General features: G+C 41.0%; 1 protein-coding gene across 1 annotated transcript in view; it reads left to right on the forward strand.

Moving 5' to 3' along the window:
* Positions 1-19,216, forward strand: part of FAM227A (family with sequence similarity 227 member A) — an 89,198-nt gene that overhangs the window by 61,126 nt on the left and 8,856 nt on the right. Inside the window, exons 12-15 of the mRNA XM_037847898.1 lie at positions 2,657-2,732; positions 5,686-5,777; positions 13,304-13,461; positions 15,171-15,323. Of these exons, the coding sequence (XP_037703826.1) occupies positions 2,657-2,732; positions 5,686-5,777; positions 13,304-13,461; positions 15,171-15,323 (479 nt within the window). The remainder of the gene's footprint in view (positions 1-2,656; positions 2,733-5,685; positions 5,778-13,303; positions 13,462-15,170; positions 15,324-19,216) is intronic.

Here is a 19,216-nt window from a genome sequence, read left to right on the forward strand (position 1 = left end):
AAAATTTAAAGCATTAGAAATTTTCAAGGAGGAGGATCAGACCTGGGGCATTCTGGGCAAAGACTTTTTAAAAAATAGTCCTAAATATGCTCAAAGAGCTAGAGGAAAACATGGACAAAGAACTAAAGGAAATAAGGAAAACAATAGATGAACACAAAGAGAATATCAATAGAGAGATGGAAATATGAAAAAGAACCAAACAGAGCTGAAGACCCACAGTAACAGAAATTAAAAATTCCCTAGAGGGATTCAACCACAGATTGGAGCTGGCAGAAGAAACAATAAGAGAACAAGAGGAGAGAATGAAGAAAACTGAACAGAGCCTGAAGAACCTGTGGGACACCATCCAGCATACCAATAAACCAATTGTGGGAGTCCCAGAAGAAGAAGAGAGAAAGGAGCAGAGGGAATTTTCAAAGAAATAGTGGCTCAGAACTACCCAAATTTAATGAAAGACATGAATATACATATCCAAGATGTTGAACGAACTCCAAACAGGATAAACCCAATTAGGCCTACACAGTGACATATTATCAAACTATTAAATGTCAAAGATAAAGAGAAAATTCTGAAGCCACAAGAGAGGAGCAACGTGTCATGTAAAGGGGACCCTCAATAAGATTAATTGCTGACTTCTCATCAGAACCATGGAAGTAAGAAGGCAGTGGGATGACATATAAAGTGCTGAAAGCAAAAATATTGCCAACCAAGAATTCTGTGTTCAGCAAAACTTTGTCTTTCAAAAATGAGGGAGGAATTAAGACATTCCAAGATAAACAAAAGCTGAGGGAATTCATAGCCACTACATCAGCCCTACAAGGGATGCTAGAGAGTTCTGCAGGTTGAAAGGAAAGGACAGTAGACAATAGATCAAAGCCACATGAAGAAATAAAGGTCTCTGGTAATGGTAACAACAGGAGTGAATATAAATGTCAGTACCGTTGTATTTTTGGTTTGTAACTGTTTTTTACTTCCTACAGGATTTAAAAGACAAATGCATAAAGCGTAATGATAAACCAGTGGTTTGAGATTCTGTTGGTTCTCTCTGCGTAGATACTCTCTAGTCCTTACAACATCCCTGCAAGGTGGGTTAAGTAGTATCTTAATTTCACAGGTGAAGAAATAGAGTCAGAGAGGTGAATAACTTACCCAAGGCCACACAGCTGACTTCAGCTGGCATCAGAACACTGAGCTTTTTCTGCATCATCATGCCACCTCTTCAACAAATAAGTGAGCTTGCTATTAAACCCAAGCCAGTCATCTTGCATTTATTCTCTGCTCTACTGCAGAGCTCTCTGACACCTGTTAAGAATGAGTGTTGACGTTTCATTGAGCCCTGGGAGTGTTTTCTAACAAATCCCAGTAACCACCTCAATGCTACAAAAATACGTAGCTGTTGGACAACCAGCTGCACGTTGTGCAGGAAGTCCCTTCTGCTTTCTCCTGCCCATTCAAATATTACATTTATATAAAAGCAAAGTGGTGCTGTTGAGGCTTGTGGACTGCTTGTCTGCCACTTGGTGGGCCATCTGTTTAACATTGCCAAACTCCTACTCATCCTTAAAGACAGAATGCAAGTGTCTTCTCTCCTTGGAAACCCTCCAGTTCTCCCCTAGGCAGAATCAAGCATTCAGGCATGATGGTCTGCTTATACTGCTTGTGGTAGACTATTCACTGTTCCTCAATACATGTTCTCCCCTTCATTTATGGAAAGAAAGCCTCTGATTTTTAGCTGGGCATATATGTGGCCAAAATAAAGTTTACATTTCCTCACCTCTGCTACGGCTATGTGTAGCTATGTGGCTAAGATCTGGTTAATGAGACATAAGTGAACATGGCAGTTTGGGGGAAGCTTCCTTAAATGAGAGCTGGCATAGACCCTTTTTCTCTTTCTTCCATCCTGCTGTCTGGAATGAGAATGTGATGACTGAGCATTAGCTTCCATTTTGGACCCTTGAGACAAGGATATCCTACCTTAGGAGAGGTGGAACTATGAGCTGGAAGAAGTCAGAGCGCCGAAGGACTTAGCAGAGCAGAACCATTTTGATGTGGGAGAGAAATTCCTACCTGCTTTGAGCTGCTGTTATTTTGAGTCTCTATTACTCACATCCAAACTGAGTCTTAACTTATATTAACGCTCTAATAAATATGTGATACTTTCCACATCTTGGTATAATTGTTGGTTCACTGTTCTTGCCCCTGTTAGACTGAGCACTCCCCAGGGCAGGGACTAGGTTTCAGTTTCTTCCCCTGCCCGACCCTTTAGTAGTTGCTCAACTAAGTGTTCACTGAAGGAGGCCTGGTGAGTGATTGTATAAACAGTGATAACTTTTATGGAGGATTTACCATGAGCAGCCACTCCTCTCGGTGCTTTGCATGCATTCCCTGACCCAATCCTCACAAGAAACCTACCGGGAAACCAAGGCAGGAAAGGGGAAACCAATGCTGTGGAGTGACATGCCTGGGACTTGAACTCCAATCTGCCGCAGTCCCCAGCCCATGTATTCTCCACATCAGCCTGGAAGGCCTCCCTCTGCATGTTGCTTTGAGCAGAGCAATGAGAAATATCTGAGAAACTGCATGTATTACTTTTTTGTGTTCCTCTCACTACCAGTTTTACTAACCTTTTTCTTCTCTTTTTTTTTCTCCCCTGGAGGAGTCTCACGTAGGCTTTAAGAGGGGCTCTTCAGACAAGCAGAATTCAGACGAAAACTCACATAAGACTACAAAAGGTACATTGATTACCAAGAAGGGAACCACAGGCTCTCGACTTATTGTCTCCAAAACCCTGGGTCTCGGGTGTGTTTGAACATAAAATCACCACCCTGGTTCCCACTCGTTTCTAACCTGGGCTGTTGTACCAAGACATATCTTAGGAAAGGAGGTAATTGTCCTTTCAGTTCCACAAGCATCAAGTTGCACTTCTGCTGGTGAGCTCAGCACGGTGCTAATATCTATGGGGAATAGAAGTTGTTAGCACTGGTAGAAAATAGATTTAAGAGGTGATTACTGCCAGTCGTCACTGGGTCCTTTTGAATCTGCCTGCCCCAGGGTTCTCAGATTTGATCCTTCCCCCTCTCCCCCCATCCACACTGGTTTTAATGACTGCTTGTTATCAAATGCTTACTCATGGCATGTATTATCTCACAGAATCCTCACAACTCTTAGAGATAGGTATTATTTATTAACCCCGTTCTTCAGATGAAGAAATTGAGGCACAGAAAGGAAGTAACTTCCCCAAGATTGTTTAGATAGTGAATAATGGTGGAGCCAAGACTCAGTTTCCTGCCGTCAAACAACCCACAACCAAACCACTAAACAGGAATCATTGTTCAAGCCTGTGTCATCTCTGCCTCCAGACTGACACCTCCCATCCCCCCCCCCTTCCTGCCACAGACACTTTTATCCTTTCTTCTTCCTGCTTCCAAGACACACAGCTCTCCCAGACACAAATTTGATCTGGTTCTTATTCTATTCAAAAAATTTCACTGTTTTCCTATTGCCGATCCCTGTATTTCTCATACTCAAGAACTCGTTGAATCTTAGGAGAAGAGTTCTGCAAACTCCCTATTAAGAAAGGCTTTTAAGGATTGTGTTTAACGATATCAGACACAAAGTGATCGCTTGCTGCTAACATGCATGTGAGCTCACATACAAGTATCAGCACTGAGATCACAAGGCAGTTCTCTCTTCTAAGGTAGTTCTCTGGGTAATCTAACATATGCTTACAGTAACAATTCTAGATTACCATTGATATGAAGACAACAATTATAAAATTCTCGTGGAAAGTTAGCAAACCCCCAAGAATATATCTTCAGGCCCTAAGAGCTGATAAGATAAAAGTCTGACTTGTCAGTTCAGGGAGGCAGCCCTGTATTCACAATTGATTAGCTCCCCCCATTCAGCCATGCTGCACTCACAAGTCAAGCTCCTTCATCCTTTTCTTGTCATTGCACAAGTGGCTCCCTCTGCCCCAGAATACCCCTGCTCCCTCCCCACCCTCCAGCTTTAATGTGATAAATTCCCACTTAGCCTTCAGGATCAGGCTCAAATGCAACCTTCCAGTGAAACCTGCCCTATCTTCCCCAGACAGAGGCTGTCCTTGGATCTCTTTGTTCCTAGTTATTTTACAGCCGACTAGGGCCATGACATAAACTTCTTTTCATCTTTGATGGTTAGGACAGCAGAGGGTACATGTAGGAAATTGGTAAATATTTTTTGAATATGAAGAAACAAGCGAGTTAATAATTCAGTTTATCAACATGAATTACAATACTCAACATTATGTGATGGCAAATTTTTGAAAGGTCAGGGCAATATGACAGACTGGTACCCTGAAAATTTCCTTACTACTAACCTATAAATACTAGGTAAACTATAATAAACATCTTTTTAAATACATAGCTAAGCTAAAGAATTTACATAAAAGAAAAAAGGAAATCACCGGGGACTGGAAACAGAAAACTGAATGCCAAAGCAGCAACCAGGTAAGCTGTTAGGATGGCTGCCCTGGTTGTCTCCCATAATTTAGGAGTTGGGGTTAATGTCTAAATGGACGGGAGGTGAGACTTTGAGGCCACATGTAAGGCAGGGAGTTGGAACCAGAACCCCACATAAAACCAGGCCCATCAAAGGGCCACCAACACAGACAAGACCACAAGGAAGTTTTTCTGTCTTTCTTAGACTCTAGGTAGAGAGAGGGAAAAGGCTGACACAAGATTCAAGTCTGGATTTTCGCCACCCAAGTAGACCAGGAACCCCAAGATGAGAAATTAATGTAAAAATTAGTCCTGGGTGGTTGATACCTGGGATGTCTAGCAGAAACAAAGACCAAAACCAATCTGGAATGATAGGCTCCCGACTCAGGCCATGCAGGATTTCCACGGATAAAAGCCCAGTGGGGAAGTGCTTACAATCCAAATTATAAAACTCATGACAATACAGCCACAAATAGCCATAATGACAGAATTAGACTCCAAGAACTTTAGCTAATAGAGTAATCTGCTAGAAACTACAAAACAAGAATGTTTAACAAAGTTAAAAGGCTTCTGAATATGGCTATTTAGGTCAGAAACTTTTCCCTTCTCCCCCTGGAAATAATAGAAGAGCAACAAGGAGAAAGAAAAAGAACCCTGAAAACTGAATGTTCAGGCAGGCAGACAGTGGTTCTTTTTAATATCTGCTAGGACTCTTTATAGTGTCCTGTTCCATGCAGATATTTTCAAGCTCATCTTTGTTTGTTTGTTTTTTTTAATATGGTAAGTATAGTGGTTTTATAATCTGTGTTTAATAAGTCAAAGTTCTGGAGTCTTTACTGGTTCATTATTTCTGCTCTTATTATGGTACTTTATTTCTCTGCTGACAATTATTTTCACTATGTACTTTTCATTTGCCTTGAAAAATTATTTGTGGGGATTTTTGAGGCACAGGAGAGATGAACGAATAGCAGGATGGACAGACAGATAAGCAAATGGTCAGATGTAGGCTGCAGGTGTGTGTGTATATCTGGCTAAAATGCAAGTGAAATTGTATTCATTTACTGGAGCTACTTTCTCCAGCATCTCCCAATGATCTAAATACACCCGGACACTCTCAGACCAATAGGAAGCTGGGAACTACTATATGCTCTTGTCCATCCAGCTGGCAAGTTCCAATTATCATTTTTTGCTAATATTGCATTGACAGAGCCTCGTTCTGCCTTGACCTCGAGGAAAGCTACAAAGCAAGCTAAGAGAATAACAGAAGCAAGAGAATATAAGGCTTTGTTACCTAAAAAGGTGAGCACATTATTGGAAATTCAGTAGTAGAGGTGATTTAAAAGAGGGCAGGGATGTGGCTAAAAAAGCTACCTCTGTGAAGATGTTAAGTTAAGAATTAGGTATTGCTGATTGTAGACTCAGGGTGAAACACTCAAGAAATCTGCTGAGGGTAATTCCTGACTGAGGTAGGCATAAGTTGAGAAAGCATTTTGTCTGGAGACAGGGATTTAAATTACCTGCTTGAAACTCTGGAGCCTGAGTATAATGGAGAGAGTGCACTGCCAACTTCTGTTGCTTAAGTTTTCTCATTTCTCTGAGCCTCAGTTTCCTACTCCGTGAAATAGGGCAATACCTCCTGAGTTGGTTGTTCTGAGATTCTTACTTACTATTGTTCTCCAATTTATTAATGAAGAAAGTGACGCTCAGAGCAGGTAACTAGCATGTCCGAGATCACAAAGCAAATAAACGATGAAGCCAAGACTTGCATGCAGGCCTGTCTGACTCTCAGTCTGCACTCTTTTTGTTTGTTTGTTTGTTTTAGTTTTGTTTTTAAATTTTTATTGTGGTAACCCATATGCAATATGGAATTTCCCTTTTAACCACTTTCATGTATACAATTCAGTGATATTGATTGCATTCACAATATTGTGCTACCATCACCACTATCCATTACCAAAACTTTCCCATCATCCCAACCAGAACTCTGTTCCTATTGATGGGCCTGTGCCTTTAACCACCGAGCTTTGCCATCAGCCCAGTTCCCAGCACACGAGAGGAAATGGATTGCTGTGTGTTCTCCTCTCCCTCAACTCTTCCCCACAAACTTTCATGGATGGTAATTTATATCAGTGGGTTTCCCCTAAGGGCACCTACAGGCTTGTGTGGGAAGAGGCCCTCAGGACCTTGGGCAGGGTGAGAGGTTTGGAGGCTTCCCCCAAAGCACCAGTAGCCAGGGATCAAGGGTCCTCTAGAACTGAGGCCATCTACAGTGAGGATTGTAGATTTCTTCAACCTTTGAGATATCTCCTCTGCTTATTTCTCCTCAGCATTTAGTAGTGAAACTTTTGAGAAGCAATGAGGCATGGTGGAAAAGACAGACAATATGGGTGGGTTCATGTGCTCATTGGTTTGGTGGTGTTGTTTAAGCAAGTTGCCTAACTTTCGGACCTTCTTCTATAAAACAAGGAAAATAAAGCCTGCTAGTGTCATGGTCCTCAGTGGTGAAAGGGCTGGGGGGTTCACTCTGGGGGAGGAAGAAAGGAGATGGGTGACTGCGTCCTGCTGTTCAGTCTGTCTTGGTGGGGAGGGAAACCCAGCAGTTAGAGTGGATGGTGGCAGCTTTTCCCACGAATGGAGAGCAGCTGAAAGCCTAGGGCCTGGCAGAGAAAAGTGGAAGAGAAATGCCAGAGGAAAGCTGGCTTAGCCGCCTGCAAGCCATTCAGGAGGGCTGTGATGGAGGCTCCTGATCAAAGAGCCAGCAAGCCAGTCTGCCACTTTAAGAAGTACAGCATTGATATAATCTACTTCCCGTTCTTCATTGTTTTAAAAATACTGTAGTTTGTATTGACAAAGTAATATTTGTACATGGTAAAAAATTCAAACAGATTAAAGGATATATAATGGATAATAAATCTGTCTCCCACACTAGATCCTGTGTCTACTCCCCAGGGGCAAATGCTGTTACTGCCTCCCATATATCATTCTAGAAATATCTGATTGCATGTGAAGGAATATAACCCTTTTTTTCCCCCCACAAATGGGAATGCTATATACACTATTTTTTTTACACTACATTTTTTCAAGTTAACATGTAATAATAGCTAACATTCATTGAATGTTTATTTTATGCCAGACATTGTTATAAACACATTGTGGCTTTAATTCATTTAAACTTCACAAAACCTTAAGAAGTAGGTTTTATTTATTATCCCCGTTTTATAAATGAAGGAACTAAGGCTCAGAAACGTTTAGTATCTTACCCAGAATCAATTAGCTAATAAGTGGTAGAACCAAGATTTTTTTTAGATATAATTCATATGCCATACAATTCACCATTTTAAAATATACAATTCAGTAGTTTTTAGTATATTCACAAAGTCATGTAACCATCACCACTATCTAATGCCATAACATTTTCATCACCCAAAAAAGAAACTCCATAACCATTAGCAGTCACTCCTCATTCCACACCTCCCCCCACCCCCCAGCCCCTGGAAGCAACTAATCTACTTTCTGTTTCTATGGATTTGCCTATACGTTTCCTAGGAAGACAGCCCTCTGACTGGGAGCTGAGGGAAGAGGGAGTCCTTGTTTCCTTCACTTTGCTGGAGACCAGTAAACCAAACCAGCACCCACTTGGAGACGGGGTTTTAGGAATTCTTGGACTAAAGGATCTATAGGCTTTTTACTAACTCCAGATTTCTGGGGTACTAGAATGAATTGGTAACTTGCTACAAAATAGAGGTTCTCAACTGGGGTGACCACCACCCTCCCCCCAACACACACACACATACACACACACACACACACACACACACACCAGGGAACATTTGGCCTTGTCTGGAGACATTTTTGTTGTCACAACTCGGGTTGGGGGTGCTACTGGCATCTAGTGGGTGGAGGCGAGTGACGTTGCTAAACATCCTACAGTGCACCAGACAGCCCCTCACTATAAAGAATTATCCAGCCCCAAATGCCAGTGGTGCTGTCCTTGAGACTCCGTGCTATAGAGAAAGAGAGAGCCCATTAAGCAACTAAAATGGAGAGGGTTAGAGAACAGTGTGGTCAGGGGCTGCCTCAGCCTTTGTTCATAAGGCAGACTTGTTGTTTGGTTAAATTATTAACTACTTCTTTAAAATAAAATGTATTGCTTTTTAAATATAAAACTAGTCCATAATCATTACTGAAGTTTGGGTAGAAAAGGAGAGGAAGAAATAAGGAAGAATAAGGAAGAAAAGCAAATCACCTTTGGCCCCAGCCCATCCTCTTTCCTGATGTACTTCTTCTTGGTTGTCTATTAAGCATCTCAAATAAAGCTCGTGCAAAACATAAGTCTTGATTTTCCTGCCCCACTAACCTGTTCCTCCTGCCCAAGTCTCCCACCCGAGTGGTTGGTGCCTAAACCCTTGGCTCCTCACTTTCTCTCACACCCACATCAGGAATCCTGCCAACTCTGCCTTCATAATCTTTTGCAAATTCCATCACATTTCTGCCCCTCTGGGACTACCAAGTCCTGGACCCCCTTAGCTCTCCCCTAACCACTGCAGAGGCTCCTAGCTCTCTTCTCAAGTCCACACCCATTACACTTATTTCTCCACATAGCAGTCAAAGGTATCTTTAAAAAAAAAAATTAATCAGATTATGTTTTACCCCTCAAAACCTTCCAAACACTTCCATCAAACTTAGAAAAAAAATCCTAACGCATTACCGTGGCCCACAAGCCACAACTCCCTCTGCAGCCTCATCTTTTACTCTCCACCTTCCACATACCATTTGAGCCCCACTGGCCTTGCTTCTGTGCCTCAGACAAACCGAACTCATTTCAACCTCAGGCAGGGTCTTTTGCCCCTGCTGCCCCTTTGCCTGGCCTGGAACATCTCCCCAAAGATCTTCCCATAGCTCCTCTACTCATATCATTCAAGATCTGCCAGGGTCTCACCTCCTCAGGGAAGCCTTCCCAGACTACCTCATTGAAAATATTTTCCTCCCCACTCCCACTCTCCCACTGTCCCACCTTTTGCGTCTTACCCTGCTTGATTCTGATCTGTGGTATTAACTTTATATGACATTATGTTATTCTTTTATTTGTTGCTTTCTTTATTGTATTTCCACTATAACACAAGCTCTAGGAGGGCTGGCATTTGTCTCGTTCTCTGATGAATCTCCCAGGACAGTGTGTATACATAGCAGCCACTCACTGAATACTTGCTGAATAAATTGCTAACATTCTGACAAATGTCTTCCCAGTCTCTCAGCCATCTTTTCTTTTTACTTATTTATTTCAAATAATTATATTTATTTCTTACGAAATATATGATACTATCTATCCAATTTCGTATCTTGATTTTTTTAGCTTAGTATTATATCTGAACTATTCATTTAGGTTATCAACTAACCTTTTAATCATGGTAATCTACTCCTTTGGGTGGAGATAGCATCCATAACTTCTCCTTGAAGATTTCGGTTATTCTAATCTTTTGCCAAAGTAAATATCTCTGCAGTAAACATATTAGTGTCTAAACCTTTTCATACCTTTTGGGTAATTTCCTCAGGTTAACATCCTAAAACTGGACTTACTGGATCAAAAGATATACATGCCTTTACGTTTCTTAATACATACTGTTGAAATGACATCCTTTATTTTTTTTATTTTATTATTTTTTTTCCATGAACAAGAACATTCTTTTATGCAATCCCATTAAGCACAGCTAAGAAGTACAAGAGATTCAACAATGATACAAAGCTTACATTCTATATTTCCTTTTCCTTATGTCTCAGCTGTGTCGCCTTGAGCCTCCTCTCCTCCATCCTCAGATCCCATCCAGGGTCATCCTTAGCATTCAATTGTCATCTATTTAGACTGTCTTTTTTTTTTTTTTCCTCAATTGTGGAAACATATATATAGCCTAAATCTTCCCATTCCACCCCTCCCTAGCATTCCATTAGTGGGATTAATCACATTTAGAATGTTGTAATGCTATCACCTTCCCACCATCCATTACTAGAAATCTCCCTTCACCTCAAACAGCAACCCTACACTCATTTCTTAACTCCCCATTGCCCCTTCCCCCATTTCTCTTAATCCATACTCTACTTTTCATCTCTATGGTCATATTCTCTGATAATTTCTTTGTGTTTACTGTGGGGCTTAAAATTAAACTCTTAAATCCATAACAATCTTGTTTTCTCTGATATCAACTTAATTTCAATAGGACACATAAACTATGTACCTATACTCCTCCATTCCCCCACCTTTATATAGTTGTCTAAAATTACATATTTTACATTGAGTTCAAAACCACTGATTTGTCATTAGAGTTTGTGTATTTTATATCATGTAGGAAGTAAATAGTGGAGTTACAATTAAAAAATTATTGACTTCTATTTGTATTCCATTGTGGTCAGAGATTGTGCTTTGAATATGTTCAATTGTTTTTTGTTTTTTTGTTTTTTTTTTTTAATTTATTGAGGCTTGTTTTATGTCCCAGCATATGGTCCATTCTGGAGAAAGATCCATGATCACTAGAGAAAAATGAGTGTTCTGGTGATTTGGGATGTAAGGTTCTATATATGTCTGTTAAAAGTCTCTATATCTCTTTCTCCTTTCTTTGTTTGTCTGTCGGTAGGGCTCCCTTTAGTATCTGAAGTAGGGCAGGTCTTTTATTGGCAAACTCTCTCAGCATATGTTTGTCTGTGAAGAATTTAAGCTCTCCCTCAAATTTGAAGGAGAGTTTTGCTGGATAAAGTATTCTTGGTTGGAAATTTTTCTCTGTCAGAGTTTTCAATATATCATGCCACTGCTTTCTCGCCTCCATGGTGGCCGCTGAGTAGTCACAACTTAGTCTTATGTTGTTTCCTTTGTATGTGGTGAATTGCTTTTCTCTTGCTGCTTTCAGAACTTGCTCCTTCTCTTCAGTATTTGAGAGTCTGATAAGAATATGTCTTGGAGTGGGTTTATTTGGATTTATTCTATTTGGAATTCGCTGGGCATTTATGCTTTGTGTATTTATATTGCGTTGAAGGTTTGGGAAGTTTTCCCCAACAATTTCTTTGAATACTCTTTCTAGACCTTTACCCTTCTCTTCCCCTTCTGGGACTCCAATGAGTCTTAAATTCGGATGTTTTATTTTATCTATCATATCCCTGATATCCTTTTCGATTTTTTTTAATTTTTTTCTCCATTCTTTCTTTTGTTCTTTCATTTTCTGTTCTGTGGACCTCTAGGACACTGAGTCATTGTTCAGCTTCCTCTAATCTTGTATTATGAGTATCCAGAGTCTTTTTAATTTGGCAAAAAATTTCTTTTATTTCCATAAGATCTATTTTTTTATTTAATCTTGCAATTTCTTCTTTAAGCTCTTCTAGGGTCTTCTTTATGTCCCTTTTATCCTGTTCCATGGTCTTCTTCATGTCTTTTATATCCTGTGCCACGTTTTTGTTCCTCAATTGTGATTGTTTGATTAATTGTGCCAAGTACTGTGTCTCTTCTGATATTTTGATTTGGGTGTTTGGGATTGGGTTCTCCATATCATCTGGTTTTATCATATACATTAAGATTTTCTGTTGTTTTTGGCCTCTTGGCATTTGCTTTGCCTGATAGGGTTCTTTCAAGTTGTAAAAAACAAAATACCAATCTAATTTTTCAGAAATACAAGTTAGTGGTGTACACTTTCTCCAACTAACCAGCAGATGGCGTCTGCGAGTCAGCTATACCCCTCAAGTCAGTTCTCCCCAACTCTGTCTCTGTGGTGCGTGGGGAAATGATTTTTATCGGGTTCAGTTGATGAACTCAGTTTGTGTTTGTTGTTGGAGCCATCCGCCCTGAACGTGGTACATGTGTCTGGGTGGTCAGGGAGGCAGGGCAGCTTTAATATTCAAACCTCCTAGGTGTTCCTGGAGATTCAAGGCTGTTGCAAGAGTCTATGCCTTCATTTCAGTTTTGCCCTAGATTTTCTCTGTCACTGACCCACAAACCACTGGCATTGACGTAGCATCCCTGGGTTTTCCAAGGGGGCCCCCCTTCTCAGCTGTGATCTTCCAGGACCTCTGCTGAGGGAAGGTTGTGCTACGTCACTAGTGCGTGTCGTCTCTCAAGGGAAGCCCCAGGCTGCCGGGCCATGCAGGGGTGCTCTCTGTCTGATGCAAAGATTAGCCTATAATTCTTGACTGGTGTAAGTTCTGAATGAAAGGCAGGTAGTAGAGCTGGGCCCCGCCCCTTTCCTCTTAGAGAAGATAGATGCCCTAGGGGAAGGTCATTAGCATTTCAGTGGTCTCTCTCTGCCTGTGCCACACCCCTGTCTGGGTCACAGAACTGGGAACTGAAAATGGCCGAGGCTTTCTCCACTGAGTTGAAAAAGGAACAGAGCTAGTCCGAGGTGGCTCTCCGACTCTCCAAGGTCAGTTGTCACCCAAAGCCTCTGTCTACTTGTTGGGGATTCGTAGCTCGTAGTGAGCAGTTCACACTTGCTAATTAAAACCCCAGTTGGAGCTCAGCTGAGCTATATTTGTTCACTGGGAGAAAGCTTCTCTCTGGCACCACTAGGCTTTGTAGCTCGGGCTGTGGGGGAGGGGTCTCCCAATTTGGATCCGCAGTTCTTACTTACAGATTTTATGCTGTGATCTTGGGCATTCCTCCCAATTCAGGTTGGTGTATGATGAGTGGACGGTCACGTTTGTCCCCCTGCAGTTATTCCGGATTATGTACTAGTTGTTTCTGGTTTTTTTTAGTTGTTCCAGGGGGACTACTTAGCCTCCACTCCTCTCTATGCCGCCATCTTAGATCCCATCAACATCCTTTATTTTTTTCCTCTCTCTTTCCTGCTCAGTCTCACCCTGCCTGCAGGAGCCCTGAGTTGACATCAAATCTCTTTAACATCTATGGGAAGAGCCCGCTGATCCTGTACTACCTCCACAACTACTACACCCTGCAGCATCATGGCAAGGACGTGCTGATGGTCAGGAGGGAAAGGACTGAGATCACCCCATATCCTTGCCACCCATGGGCAGGGCCCGTGCTGCTCCAGGCCCCTGCCTCCTCTTCCCAGAAGCAAGGGTCGGGGAGAGGGATCCCGGCCCTTAGCACACAGTACCTGGTATATAGTGGGTGCCATTCAAGGGCGGCTGTCAATATGAGAGTAAGGCTCAGAGACTGGCTCATTTTAGTTCCAAACCTATCTCACAAACCGGCTCTGGGACCCTGGGCAAGTGGAATTTGTGTGTGTACAAAATTTCATTTTCTCTTTGAACAAGAAGGAATGGGCTAACTAGGTACTTTTAACATACGTTGAAACTAAAGAATGCTTCCTAGATGCCCAGTGCCCCCACAATGTGTATCATCCAGAAATATCGGTATCCATGTGTGTGTTTTGTGTAACCCTCCTCACTCACACCCCTCCCCCACACCTATCTTCAAATTCTTGGCCCCGGTGGCATTTATGCTAAGGATTTGGGAAAAAAGCTCAGATCTCAAGAAAACAGTTGTGGCATACTATTGGTGTTCTTAGTCTTGGGGTAAAACCCAAGAAGTCTTCATATATAAGCAGTGTAGCACAGGGAGTCAAAACATGGATTTTGGAAACAAATAGACCTGAACTCAGGAACCAACTCTATCCTTACCAGCTGTGTGATCTTAGATAAGTTCCATCTTCAGCCTAGGACTCCTGTTTTTCATCTGTAAAATCGGAATAACAATATCTGCCTCATGGGGCTGTTTACAGAGACAGTAGAAGTAAAGGCTTAGCACAGTGTGTGGCAGATAACAAGTGCTTGAATATTACATATCTGCACTTAGCTCCCCATCACAAGAGCTTTCATCATGAACTAGGGAGGACTTTGCATCTCCTGCCTGCTATAATTATAACAATGATTCGTGTTTCATAGTACTTTATTGTTTATAAAGTGCTTTCCCATATATCACCGGTTTGTTCTGTAAAGACAGTGAAGTAGGTTGGGGATACACAGTTCAGCAACCCACTGGTCTTGAGATCTCACATGCATGGCTTCACCTCTGAGCTTCAGTATTTCTATCTATTCATTCCTAAAATAAGGACAGTTAAACCAAACTAATAGTGTTGTGACTAGGATTAAATGGCATAGAACTGATACTAAATAAATAATAACTATCATTATTATTAAAACACCATGTAGGTCAGTAGTAGTATCCCTATTTTATAGATAAGGAAATGGAGCCATAGAGTATGACATATCTTGTCTGAGATCCCACAACTCAGGATGTGTGTGGCTGAGATTCTACTCAATTCAAAAAGGGATGGGAGGTGGGAGGGAGAGAGAATTTTCCTACATACAAACATGAGATGGGGATTGAAGCCTGGAGCATGAAAGGAAAGGGAAGTTGGAACCACGGTGATGAATAAAGGGAGAATTTCAGCTGACAGTCTGAAAAAATATTTCTTAGCCTTTCCATCAGCAGGAGGAAAGAAGGGCTTCCTTAAAGGTAGAGAACAGCCTAGCCACAGAGAGGAGAGCCTCTTCCTTTCCAAAGCAGGCCGTGGTCAAAGAGCAGACGAGGTCATTTCCTGCTCAGGTTTCAGTTATCATCCAGAGACACAGGTCATGTTCCCGCCTCTGCCATCCCACCCTCCTGCCTCTCATGCACTAAGCCCATCCCGCTAATAATACCAACGGTCAACTCTATCACACAGTGCTGGGGTTTTCCTTGACCATGAAAACTACTGAGTCCACCCTGACGTACGCTGACATCATCAGGCAGACCCTGAGCACCATGAAGAAGCAAAAGGACGACTTCAGCCAGCTGACCTGGCTCCACTGGAATGAATGGAATTATTTTGATGACTACCTAAAGGAGCTGAAAAGGAACTTCCTCAGGTATGTAGTGGGCCTTAGGGAAGGGGCAGTGTTTCAGTAGTAGAGTCATACTGTAATTCTGTTGTAAGCCTTTTTTTCCCCCCACTTAGCAAGACGTCAAATTCCCTGTGCCTGATGCCTTCTTCAATATTTTTATTTTATTTAGAAATTTTCCAGACCTTTCAGGAGAGTTGAAAGGATAGTACAATGAACACCCATACGCCCTTTACTGCATCTTCCAGTTATTCACATTTTGCCCCATTTGCTTTCTCTCTCTGTTATCTACTCCCACTTCGCATTTCTCCATTTGTGCCAAAAGTGTCCTTTTTTTTTCCCTTTACCTTCTGCTCCCAGATCCAATCAAGGACCATGAATTATATTTTGTTGTTATATCTCTTCAGTATCTTTTAATCTGTAACAGTTCCCCTGCCTTTTTGGGTGTTTTTTTTTTTTTTTTTTTTTTTTTTATGATGGACTTTTTCAAAAACTTCAAGCCACATTCTAAATTTGTCCAATTATTTCCTCAAGGTATCATTTAACTTGTTCTAATATACCCTGTATTTCCTGTAAACTGGAAGTTAGGTCTAGACTAAAGGTTTGATTGGATTCAGGTTACATCTTTTTGCCAAGAATACCTCATTGATGATGTTATGTATTTATATTACATCCTATCAGGAGGTACAGTGTCCCCTTGAACTACTAATGGTGATGCTGAGTTTGACTTAGTTAAGGTGTATCTGCCAGACCTCTTCATTGTAAGGATACGTGCTCACATTTGTAATTAGTAAATAATAAGTGAGATGATTCTTTGAGACCATGTGAATATACTCTCCCAACAACCTTGGCCTAGTGGTTGTAGTGTCCAATGATTGTATGTGCCTGAATCACTTATTACATTTGGGTTGCAAAATGGTGATTTTCTAATTCTGTAATTTCTTCTACGTTTATTAATTGGCATTTTTCTATAAAGAAGAGTTTACCTTCTTTTCCCCTCTGTCTCTCTCTCTTTTTGACTATTACTGTGGACTTGTGGCTTTTTTTTTAATTCAATACACTAAAATCGATTATTTTTATTATTCTTTGTTATGTTCAGATTGCCCCCCAGTGTGTTCAATGGTATTTTAATGGCTTCATAGTAGCCCATTGCATGACTACACTATAATATATTTTACTAACATATGATTTTTGGACATTTAAGTTGATTCCACACCTTTTTAATTTTAGCATCCCCACTACCTGATACATAGGACACCCAGTAAGTATAAGCTAACAAATGAACATATAAATGACTGTAGGCAAAGTACGCAGGGGACCACTGTCGCACTTAAAAAAAAAATTTTTTTTCAAACTTACAGAACAGTTGCAAAAATAATACAAAGCCCATACAGAGAACAACATACCCCCCACGCAGATACCCAGATCCACCAACTTTTATTATTTTCCCACATTTGCCATATTATTCTATCTGCTTATTCATTTCAACTCTACCTATCTCTATCTATCTACCTACCTACCTATCTGCCATCTCCTCACTTTTTTGAGAGACAATGAGAGGCCCACCTTTCCCAAAACACATAGTTCACAACCAACTGCCATGTCTGAAATTTCTACTAATATAGTCACATCTTTGGCTCAGAAAACCTACCCTAAAAAATCTCTTCAAGTCCAGATATTTTACCTCAGTGAGGTAGTATATGAAACTTGCCTTCATGTAGTCATTCATTGAACAGACATAGAGCATTTGCTATGTGTCAGGTGTGCGCTTGACACCAGAGGTACAAAGATGAGTAAGAAATGCTGTCTTTCCTCCCAGTTTTCTCATTTCTCAGGCCAAAAACCTTGACGTGATCCCTGACCCTTCCCTTTCTCCCATGCCTTATAGCAACCCCGTCACCTCTACTTTCAAATAACCCAGAATCCAGTCCTCTCTCACTGTCTCTACGGCCCCTGTCCTGATCCATGCGTCCATCATCTCTCAGCTGGACAGTCGCCCTAGCCTCCCACTGGTTTCTCTGCTGCGTGCTCTACCCATAATTGGTTCTCCACAGCCGTCGGAAAGATCCTTTTAAAATCTTTGTCAGAGCGTAGTCTTTGCTTTCCTCACTCAACTTCGATTCCTACTGCCATGCGTCGCCTTCACTCCACTCCAGCCGCCCCGGCCTCCTTCCCTGACCATGACCTGCCTGCCTCCACTCGGGTCCTGGCACTTCCTACTCTCCCTTGGATACACTTCCCTCCTATCTTCATGCAGGTTGCTTCTCACTCCCTGCAGGTCTCAGATGTCACCTTGTCAGAGAAGTCTGCCTCCCACAGATTATATAAGGTAGCAATTCCTTATCTAGATCTTGTTTTGGAAACAACACTACCTATTAAAATGTACCAGGGATCCCTGGGAAAGTGGCTGGTTCCGGGGCTGCATCAGGGAACGTACAAGAGCCAGAAGGTACTCAACGAATGATGGAAACTTTCGAAAGGACCCAGAAGCTGGTTCAAATCTGGAACAATTAGGGCATCAAAATGAATAATAACAGTAATGAATTATAACCCATTGAATAAAATAAGAATCCATGAGTCTGTAGTGATAATAAATAAGGAAGGAAGAAAGCTCTTCTTTACAAGAGAAGGTTAAGTTATGTGGGAAAAAGAGAATAATAGAGTTAGAAATCAACATTGTGCAATCACCGTCATAATAACTGATTCAAGCAAGAACCATCAATGATGCTAAAACTATTGGATGAAAGTTTGAATAGGAACAGGATATTTATGTAGCCACAGAACATATCCCCACAGGTTACTTATTTAATTACAAAGGGAAAAATGATGTCCTTACAATGGAGTAACATGTTAGACACCACCTAATCAAATGATTACAGGTGAAATCACCAATAATGGGAATAACTGACATCATGAGCTTTCTGATGTCATACACTGAAAAGGGCAGTTATTTATGTAGTATTCCTGCCAAAAACAAACAACCTGAATCTAATCACATAAATAGGCATTTTAAAGAACAACTGGTCTGTAATCTTCAAAAATGTTAATGTGTTGAAAGACAAAGAAAGATGAGAAACTGTTCCAGAATAAAGGAAACTGAAGAGACTTAATAGATAATGTAGTTTTTGATAGTGGGTTGGATCCTGGACAAGGGGGAAATTTCTACAAAGGACATTATTGGGACATTTGATAAAACTTGAATAAGGTTGTATATTAGATAATAATATAGTATCAATGTTAAAATCCCTGAATATGGTAATTATACGAGAATTTCTTATGTTTTTAGTAATACATACTAAAGTATTTAAGGGTAAAGAGTCATGATTTCTATAACTAACTTTCAAATAGTTTGGGGGAGAAAGTAATATGATTATAGGGGAAAAATTGATAAAGAAAATGTGGCAAAATGTTAACAGCTGGTGAATCTAGGTGAAGGTGCCTGGGAAATACCTGTGCTATTCTTGCAATTCTTCTCTACGTTTGAAATTATTTTTTTTTTAAATAGTAATCCACCCCCACCATACTACCTTTTTCCTGCTCTGCTTTAATTTTCTGTGTAGCACATATCACTGCATGGTATATTCTTCATTTACATGCTTGTTGATTCATTTATGGCTGTCCTACCACTGGAATGTGAGCTCCAGAGGCTTTGTTTCATCAGCTGTTGTATGCCCAGGGCCTAGAAAGATACCTGGCATGTAATTAGTACACAGCACATATTGGCTAAATGAAAGGAGTGTATCAATTAGGATGCATTTGGCTGCAAGTTACAGAAGCTCGGTTCACTGTGGCTTAAATAAGAAGGGTGTTTATAGTTTATTTACCAAGAAGGTCTGCAGATAGGTGGCTCAGTGATGGCAGGCAGTGATTCTCTTGGCCTTTCTTTCATGGTGGCAAGATGGCTACTACAATTTCAACAT

Source organism: Choloepus didactylus, chromosome 8 (genome assembly GCF_015220235.1).
Source record: "Choloepus didactylus isolate mChoDid1 chromosome 8, mChoDid1.pri, whole genome shotgun sequence".
Lineage (NCBI taxonomy): Eukaryota > Metazoa > Chordata > Mammalia > Pilosa > Megalonychidae > Choloepus > Choloepus didactylus.